Source organism: Neovison vison, chromosome 12 (assembly GCF_020171115.1).
Source record: "Neovison vison isolate M4711 chromosome 12, ASM_NN_V1, whole genome shotgun sequence".
Classification (NCBI taxonomy): domain Eukaryota; kingdom Metazoa; phylum Chordata; class Mammalia; order Carnivora; family Mustelidae; genus Neogale; species Neogale vison.
Window position 1 is genome coordinate 86317460 of NC_058102.1, and position 9818 is coordinate 86327277.

Genomic DNA, 9818 nt, shown 5'->3' on the forward strand with positions numbered 1-9818 from the left:
CTGCTGCTCTGCCTACTTGTGATCTCTCTCTCTCTCAAATAAGTAAATAAAATCTTTAAAAAAAAAAAAAAAAGATTTTATTTGACAGCACAACTAGGCAGAGCAGCAGGCACGAGAGGGAGAAGCAGGTTCCCCACTGAGCAGGGAGCCTGAGGGAGGGCTCCATCCCAGGATCCTAGGATCATGACCTGAGCCAAAGGCAGCTGCTTAACAACTGAGCCACCCAGGCTTCCTGAGATTTCAGTTCTTAACGAGCATGGAAGTACCGTGTGACTTTCGTGCTACAGCAAAACTGCCCATCAGCACAGTAGGGAATACCGCTCAGGACTGGTGTGTTAGCAGAAGCATGAAATTTTGCAGTTCCCATCATAATACGCTCGTTTCTTACCTGGTGGCTCATACTTGTCTCCTTGGTGCTGTTATCTAGGTTGATTCTACCTAAGAAGGGGGTTTAGAATGTAGGATGGATGCAACCATATTCCAAACTTGTAGTAAAAAAAAATTTAACCTTTGCCTTCATGGATGGGAACACCCACATACATACTGCCTTGCAGGCAATCGAATCTACCCAGGTTACAACTTGTTCCCGATTTGGAACTTGGGGGTTGGGACTTGAGTAGGGAAAAAGAAATGTGTGGGGGTGATAACTTGGGAGTGGAAAAAATTGACGTCAAGGACGTTGAAATGGCATCTGTTTTTACCCAGGCTAATTACATGTGTAATGAATGGCTGATGAACCATTATTAATTTCAAGCAAATAATCTACAGTTCGCTCTTGGGAAAAGAGCTCCAGTAGTACAGATGACTTCTGTGATGAGCCAATTCTGAGACTGCACACTCTTTATTCCTATATAAGTGCACAAATTCTGGGTCTCCATACTCTGAAAATGATTTTAAGGGCAAAACGAGAGATGAGAGAATTTAGGCAAAAAACAAGGGATTATTTTATGCATAAACATCCATTCTCTGGGGTTCCTACCATATGTGCCAGGGACAGAAGCATTCTTTCTCTTCCATCACCCATAATCAGTGTTCCCAGCTGGCACTTGGCACCGGTGCCTTTGTCTCAGCACAAGTGCAATAATGGAGCAGTCCGTGGGAGGCTGGCTTTGTGGCAGGTGCAGTTTTACTCCTAAGGGAAACCATCCACTACCAACTTCAAGTATGCTCCCCTATGATAGGAACTCCATGGCCATGGGAGGGGAATATGGTGGGCCCCTCCTGGGCGGTCCCTGGAACTTAGAACAACCTTTTTCTCCACAGTCTTGCCCTTGGGCCCATTTACCCTGACTCAGTGGTTGCACACAGACTCCTCTCTGGCCTAGTGCTCATTGCTGTTGCCAGCCAGCAGGGGCCCCGAGGGATGGAAACACCCCTCAGCAGTCTGCCAAGCCAGGAGGTCAGCACGTGAGCAGACAGTGGTTTCCGCCCTCTAGGCCAAGGTGCACAGACTGCAGACCTGTTAGGGGCATTTGCCCCACTCCAGATCAGCTTAGAAACCAGTTTGTCAAACAGATGGCTGCGGGTGATAATAGCGTCCCGGACTGCTCCGTGTGTTCTTTCCAACCTCTTCCCATGTCCCAAATCACACACCCCACTTACTCTGTTACAGGATCTGAGAACACAAAGCTCCCAGAAGTTACAGCTGCCCCAGGTCCTGCCCCCCACCCCTTTCTGGCTTCTTGCAAACTAGCCACTGACTTGAGGGAGCCCCTAGTGTGGTAGCTGGGAAACCCAAGAAAGAATTGAAGGAAGCTCAAAGCCTCTTGAGGACAGTGAATGCTTTAGCCGCAGTCCTTTCTCTCCTGCCCTCTTCTCCATGCCCGGAGTCGGCAAGGAAATTGTAGGCCACTTGGCATCAGAGCTTCTAACTGACCTTTCCCACTTTCTCTTCCTGGAAGACATACAGGTGAGGATCCTTTGAGGTGAGGAGAGAGGCCTAAGGGTAAGTCCCTGAGATGACCTTGTCCTTCGGGGCTCCTGGGGTCTCTTATCCTTGGGCTGAGATGCCACCAAAGCAGGCCCTTACCTCTTATTTTGTCTGATCTTTAAACGTGAGCCCACACAGGGCCCCCTCACTCAGCCCTGCAGCAGAGCTAGTGTGGGGCCAGTGACAGGTAGTCTCTCACTGCTAGGGGACAAACCTGTAGAGATTTTGGGCTCCTGGGAGGCTATGTGGGATGACTGCTACCTTGGAAAAGAAAGCATTCCTGTATCTACTACTAGGATTGAATACAATTTATTCCAGTGCTGGGGGACAGAAGGGAACGAGGAGGGGAGCAGTCACTTGCTCCTCATCTGGGCTGTTTCTTGGCAGACCTCAGAATGAGACCATTACAGGGAGGGAGGACTGGGGCCAAAGGAAGAAACTCACTAGCACCATCCGCTGGCAAACCTAAAAGGAAGAGGGGCCTGGACTCTGCCCCATTCCTGTTCCCCACTTGTCTCTACCCTTTTCTCTTTCCCTGGCTTTGCCAGAGTCCCTGTCTCCCCAGGCGCCCGCCTTCCCACCCGCCCCTGTAAGGCGGGACTTGGCTGCACCCACGTGTGGCGAAGTTATATGCTCCTAGTCGGCAGAGGAGCTGGGGAGCAGAGCACTGAGCTGAATCAGTTAGAGAAGTGGCACCATGGCTGGCAAGAAAGTCTGCATTGTAGGCTCCGGCAACTGGTAAGTGGCTCTGTCAAGCAGTACTTGGCGGAGGAGGTTCCCCCAAGAACACGGGGATAGGGGAGAAGCAGGAGGCAGCCGGTGGGTAGGAAGTGCCCTCCAATTTCTGTTCCAGCCTTGCTATCTTCTGTGCCTACCCCCACAGAGCAGATGGTGCCCAAACCTCTCAGGTCTTGCCCGCCCGGGCAGCTGCACCTGTTTGCTACAGGAAGGGAGCTTCCAGAGTGCTCCCTGCCTGAAAAGCTGCTTGGGGTTGGGGGTTGGGGAGATCAGAAGGCTGGTCCCCTTCTCAGGCTGTGAAGTGTAGGGTAGACTGAGTCTCCTTTCTACTGCCAAGAACACACTTTCCTGGTGCTGGCGGGGGCAGGGGGGTGTCACAAGGAAATGGCAAGTAAATGATCTGGGGGGCCGCTGTGCTGTCCCCTGACTGCCACCGTGTGCCGCCTCCTCTGTCACTGCTCCTTCCTCATGCCCCAACTCTTCCATCTTCTGTCCTCCCCCTCCCACCAGGGGCTCAGTTATTGCCAAGATTGTGGGAGGCAATGCAGCCCAGCTGTCACACTTTGACCCACGGGTGACCATGTGGGTGTTTGAGGAAGACATCGGGGGGAGAAAGCTGACAGAGATCATCAACACGCAGCATGAGAATGTCAAGTACCTGCCAGGGCACAAGCTGCCTCCCAACGTGGTGAGCCCCAAAACCCTGCAAGGAAGGGACAGGAAGTGGAGCAGTACTTCCTGCTGAGAGGGGCCATTTCAGCTGCTCCTCGGACTTGGGAAGCATCTTGAGCCAGCTGCTCTCAGCACAGGGCACCCCTACGCCCAGCTCCCAAGGAGCTCTCCCAGGACTTTCTGGAACTGAGAACTTGAACCCACCTCTCCACCCCCATACACTTATGGGCTCCCAGGCAGTAAAAGGAGGGGAAGAGGACCAGGAAGTTGGTTTCCATGGCAATCAAAGACTGGGGGTCTGGGTAGTGGCTGCCTCAGGCTCTAGTCCTGTTACTTATTCACTGGGCTATTAGCTGACCTCGAGGCTGCTCCTTGGACTTAAGGTCCCTGGTCAAATCCATATGGCTTGCTCCCAACCTGGAGAGGGAGAGCAGGAAAGACAGGGAGGGCTCTCCCTTCCCACTTGGGGGCCCTAAGAAGCAGGGTGATGAAATCTTACTTGGCCTCTTCCTCCTGCCAAGTCTAGGCCTCCTGTGGCCTCCCTTGCTGTCCAACAGCCAAGGGCTAGAAGAGTACTGAGTGGAGGTTCCCAGGAGTCCTCAAGAGCCCTGGGCAGCTGGAGCGAAAGGGAATGATGGTGCGGGGGAGGGTGTTTCATTCCTCCAGGTTCAGCCCTTCCAGATTCAATCCCCCAACTGTCCTTCCTTTCCCCCACCAGCCTCACTCTTTAGCTCCTAGATCTCCTGAATGGGCTTCCACAGGGGCTAGAAGTCTGTGAGGCCCATGAGCACTGGTCACCCCCACAGGTGGCTGTCCCAGATGTGGTCCAGGCTGCAGCAGATGCTGACATCCTCATCTTCGTGGTGCCTCATCAGTTCATCGGCAAGATTTGTGGTCAGCTCAAGGGCCACCTCAAGGCAAACGCCATTGGTGTATCTCTTATTAAGGTGCCGGAACAACTTCCTGCGGTTGGGGGTGGGGGTGCAGCTAACTGTTGTGGGGTCAGGGTGGGGGAAGAGAGGAGAAAAGAAAATGGCAGAAGATGGCCAAGAGTTTTTTGGAGAGGGGAGGAGTTATTTTGGGGAGGCTGAGAAATGGGTGCTGGGGGCCTCTGGGAAGGGGAGGCTGGTTGGGGAGTAGTTAAGAGATCGGTTTGGAGGCTGATGTCTTGAGGAGTTTAGGAGGCATACATGGGATGTCGGGGGGTATGAGCAGTGGGATGGTTTGAGGAATGTGAAAGGGAAGCTAGTTTGGAGCAGTGTCTGGGATGGAAGCTGGTTTGGGGTACTTGGTGAGGGGGTTTATTTAGGGATGTGGAAGGGATACATTGCCTTGGAGAGGTAGGTTGACTGAAGGTGTGTAGAAGGGGAATTTTCGAATGGATTTGTTTCCATGTGCAATCTACCGTCCTCACAGCAACTTTGGCTGAGTTGGAATGGGACAGGGCTTTTGGGGAGGGACACTGATGGACAGTGGTTTTGGAAGGGGCAGGATTTCTGTGTGGGAAGCCCTCAGTTGGGAATAAAGGGCACCTGGCCTGAGCTCCATCCTGTGCCCAGGGGGTAGACGAGGGCCCTCAAGGGCTGAAGCTCATCTCTGAAGTGATTGGGGAGCACCTTGGCATCCCCATGAGCGTGCTGATGGGGGCCAACATTGCCAGCGAGGTGGCTGATGAGAAGTTCTGTGAGACAACCATCGGTGAGAGCCCTATCATCACCTACATTCACAGCACAGCCTGTTACGTCCCCTCTCTGTACTCCCTTCACCCCCACTGAGCCATCTTCTCCCCATTAATCAGGCAAAGGAAGGAGACCCAAGCATCAGAGGTGAGGGAGGACTGGGACATCCCCAGGGAAGGGGTTACAGGTCCTGCTTAGGGCAGACGTGGGAAGAAGAGTCAAGAATCCCCTTTGAAAGCCTTGCCCCCTTCCCACTTCAGGCTGCACGGACCGGACCCAAGGACAGCTTCTGAAAATGTTGATGCAGACCCCGAATTTCCGCATCACAGTGGTGCAGGAGGTGGATACGGTAGAGATCTGTGGGGCGTTAAAGGTGAGAGGGGCGCAGAGGCAGCTAGAGGATGGGGAGAAGGCCCTGAAGGAGGGCCTGGCTTAGCTCTACAACGTTGCTGGGACTCCAGGATCTCACTCTTGGGTAATTGCTCCTCTTCCCCACCAAGTCCCCCCAACACAGGAAGAACTGTAGCAGCAAGGTCAGGGTCATTCCGGCCTGCCAGTTATTCACCATCAAACATTGGGCCGCCTCCTTCCTTTCTTCCTGTAGCTCCTTGGGGGGCATCCCTATCTCTGCCTCCAGTGGGTGGTCCTGGGGTAAGAGGAGATGTCCTGGGGAAGGACCCCAGCTCATGGGAGATAAGACATCCAGGACACCCAGGTAGACTGATGGCCAGAACTCTGGATCTTGGATAGAGCTGAAGACATCAGGGATATGGAATAGCATAATCATGGAGAGGAGGGTCAGCTGGACAGGAGAATGGTTTTCAGCTCAAGTTCTCAAGGTTTGGGGTACGGGGCAGCATTAGGGAGGCAGGAAGCACAGGGCCAGGGTTACAGGAAGTAGGAAAATCAAGAGGTAGAAACAGCTAGGGAGTCCAGGCACACTATACTTCACTTATTCAGTGGCGTGTCCTGGCTGATGGAAGGAGCATGAGGCAGGTGCCGAGAGGCCTGCTGGGAGGGATCCTTTCTCACCTGTGACCTCCACTCTCCAAAGAATGTAGTGGCCGTGGGCGCCGGCTTCTGTGATGGGCTGGGCTTTGGCGACAACACCAAGGCTGCGGTGATCCGACTGGGGCTCATGGAGATGATCGCCTTTGCTAAGCTCTTCTGCAGTGGCCCTGTGTCCTGTGCCACCTTCTTGGAGAGCTGTGGTATTGCTGACCTCATCACTACCTGCTATGGAGGGCGGAACCGAAAGGTGGCGGAAGCCTTCGCCCGCACAGGAAAGGTGGGACCCTGGGAGAATGGGGAATGGAGGGCGGCCTGACGGGTTCCAAGTGGAGGGGTTTAGCTTGAGGCATCTCTCAAGCACAAACATTAAGACTGTTGTGAATATTCTGAGCCTTTCTTTCCTCCAAGATCCCACCTCCCATCTGAGCCCCAGACTCTCCACCTCACGCACAACCCTCCTCTCCCATTTCCATCTACCCGTCCTATTTTCTTCACAGCCCATTGAGCAGCTGGAGAAGGAGATGCTGAATGGGCAGAAGCTGCAGGGGCCCCCGACAGCCCGGGAGCTACACAGCATCCTCCAGCACAAGGGCCTGGTGGACAAGTAGGTGTCTGCCCCAGCTCCACTGGGGAAGGGGACCACAGCCAGAAGTGCTCTCACATTCATCTTCCTGACCCCTCCTCCATCTGTAAAGCGGGTGGAGAGGGAAACTTAGGTTTACAAAGAGACTAGAGCTTGGAGAGAGTCTGGTCTGTTCACTGTCCACTAGCTAGTTCATAGGCTTTGAACTGCCTCCAGGCTGGTGTTCTTTAACCACATTGCTTGGACCCCTCCATGCAGCCTCACTTCCTGCCCTTTTCTCCTGTCCTCTGCTATGGGGACTGGGTTCTGGGGTAGTAGGTATAAACTCAACTGACTGCCCCACTTCTCTATCCCTCAGCCCCAGTCTAAACCACTCCCTGGAGGCCAACCCTTCTGTACCCTGAATCCTATCCTGGGTGCTGAGGTGTGAGAAGGACAGTCTCTGAGTCAAGGTGCTCCTTTTCAGGGAGCACAAAGACAGTGGGGGTGATGGGCTGATCAGAGCAGAGCTCCGTTGGTCTGAGAAAGAATCCTAGAATAAGAGAATATGAATCAGGTTCAGAAGATCAGCTCACGGCTGGTCAGGGGCATGCCTCCAGATAAAGCAAGCAGCCTGTGCAAGAGGGATGGGAGGAAGGAAACACATTTATTGAGCTCCTTCACATTAATACATAATGTGTTATTCTTCTTCACTACTTCTGTTATATGGATCCCATTTTACAGTTGATGATACTGAGGCTTAGTAGAGAGGTTAAGTGGCTTGCCCTACTAGAACAAATAATTCATGCCATGGAATCATACAGGCAAGTTCAATATGGTAGGGAACAGGGCAATCAAAAACCTACCCTAAACCCAGGACTAGGAAGTTGGAATTCTCAGCAGTTGGAAATTGAGAGCCAGAGTCTGCCTGAGCTCAAAGGTGGGAGAGTAGAGGAGTGGAGGGTTAGGAGGTGGATGGGGAGTGGGTGGGGTAGGTGGGGTAGGGGTATGCCGGAAGACTGAGCTGGGTCTTTCCTTCTCTATTCTAGGTTTCCTCTGTTCATGGCTGTGTACAGGATATGCTATGAGAGGCAGCCAGTGGGCGAATTCATCAATTGCTTGCAGAATCATCCAGAACATTTGTGAGCAGAGCTGGGGCCCAGGCCAGGCACCTTCTTTGCCCCAGTGGAGACAGTCAACAGCTTGGGGTACCTGGCCACCAGGATTTCTGGGACGCTCCATGGAGCAGCCTCTTCTGGAGGATGGGAGGCTGTGCGGCCCAACTATCTACCTGGGGATCCTGAACCATCAAGCAGCCTACAGTCTCTTGCCACCACCTCTCACCAGAAATGGAGTTGCCTTGTCCCTCTCCAGATGTGGGGCTTTCTCCTTGTCTTCTGGGAGGGGGATTCTCCAGCCCCAGTGCTGCCTGCTTTTTTGGGTGTGTGTGTTGGGGAGAGGATGAAGGTAGAAGGAGGCAAGGGCTACCCACTGCTGCCTCACACAGACCAGGAGTCCCGGCCCCAAGCCCAGTTAAGTGGCTAAAGAAGTACCTCAGCCACAAGAGGAATGAGGCAAGGGCTGCCAAGGAAGGGTCTGGGCTTTTGAGCTGACACAGGCCTCAGGGACCCCGTTGCTCTGACCTCTGCCAGGCCCCACACAGCATCAATGGATCTCAGTGTTTGTTAACAAAATACAAAGCTCTCTGCCCCCTCCTAGCTTCTCCTAGCAACATCTGCGTCCTCAGAAACCTCTGGTCATTCCTCCCCATCCCTCCCCCACCCAACCCCAAGGCTGCCCTGGCACCAGAGTTGCTGCCATGCTGGCGTCTCTGGCCCTAGGACTTGTCATTCTCCCCAGGGACTTCCTAGTTCTCGCCAGCTCCTCTCCACCATGCATGACCTTTCCAAGACGACTCTTGCGCTCCAGGCCAGCACCATCGGCAGAGCAGGAACCTAATCTGCTGACAGCAACACCTTTTCAGAGCAGGCTCAGATCACTCTGCTTCCCCGTGACCTTTGCATTTGCCCCACCTCCCTTCTCTGAAGCTCTAGCTGGGGGAGGTGTCAGTTGGGTCCCTCCTGCTTCTTCTCAAGGACCTCCCTGGCTTCAGCCCTTTCTTCTTCCCAGAACCTGTGCCTATTTCTCAGCTGCTCCCAGAGCAGCCAGGGCAGCTAACCAGCACCTGCATCAGGGGCCAGGGGCCAGAGAGTGGCCCAAAGCCTGCTCATGGATTGTGAGCAGGGAGGGGTAAGCAAGGCCAGCTCTCCGTTGTCACCTGAAGGCTTTCTCATGAGGTACTGACTCCATCAGCACCTCAGGAGCTGGGAAACTCAAGGAGGAAAAAATTAAAACCACCCTACGCACTGTGGTGAGGGAAGAACAGGAAGGGGAGGAGGGAATATGCTTTGAATTGGCCTTGTTCCAGGATGGGTTGGCAGCCAGGGAATGTCACAGGTCAGCAGCATGGGCCCCTGACTACAAATAGGCCCTGGGGGCCTGCCAGGCTCCAGCCATGTTCAGCAGATCTCAGCTTCCTATGGGGCAGCACCTGGCACACTGTGGCTCTGGCCAGCATTATGTTAACCCTTTCTTACTCCCTGCCAGATCAGGGAGGCAGGCTCCCCTCCTCAGCCCTAGCCCTTGAGGATTCACTGTCTTACCAGTGAAGGGCAGAGCTGCCTGAATCAGGCTTTGAGAGCCAAGGCCACAGTCATCCCAGATTTGGCTGGGCCCAGGTTGGGGCTCTGACTGAATCCAGAGCTGCCTCCCCAAGAAGGTCAAAGTGAAGGCCAAGAGACAGCTCTTTTCTTTCGGCTGCTGCTGTAACCTTGTTAGAGTCCCACACCTTTGCCTACTTTTGTTTACGCCACAGTTAACAATCTAAGGCCTTCCCATCAAGCCTACTACTTGTCTAGTCAATAAATCGTGGTTTTTCCAGAAAGGAGTTGGGGAAGGGCGCTTCAGTGCATGGGGGCAGCGCGAGTGCCGTGGTGTATCGCTGCGTGTTATGTTTCCATTCACGGCACAGGGAAAAATGAAGACAAGAAGGACATGTCTCCTCGATAATCCTAGCCACTCCGGGCCCCTGGCAGGGGTGCCCACACAGTCCCTCTCCTCCCTAGGGGGTCCCCTAATCCCGGCGGGTCCCTGCAAGCGGGGAGATCACAATACGGTCCAGAAGCGCTACAGATGCGTCCCTCGTACCCACTCCGGCGCCGTGACC

At 53.9% G+C, this 9818-nt stretch overlaps 1 protein-coding gene across 2 annotated transcripts; it reads left to right on the plus strand.

Moving 5' to 3' along the window:
* Window positions 1-167: 167 nt before the first annotated feature.
* GPD1 (glycerol-3-phosphate dehydrogenase 1) lies at window positions 168-9536 on the plus strand. 2 transcript variants are annotated; one of them, XM_044227176.1, is made up of 9 exons: window positions 168-1945; window positions 2479-2668; window positions 3179-3356; window positions 4147-4287; window positions 4900-5038; window positions 5280-5392; window positions 6074-6307; window positions 6528-6634; window positions 7642-9536. In XM_044227176.1, exons 2-9 carry the CDS (start codon window positions 2628-2630, stop codon window positions 7736-7738), a joined length of 1050 nt encoding a protein of 349 aa, XP_044083111.1. In that variant the 5' UTR covers window positions 168-1945; window positions 2479-2627; the 3' UTR covers window positions 7739-9536. The 2 variants fall into 2 exon arrangements, with proteins under 2 accessions (XP_044083111.1, XP_044083110.1); XM_044227175.1 differs by having other exon boundaries at window positions 168-2668.
* The last annotated feature ends 282 nt before the right edge of the window (window positions 9537-9818 follow it).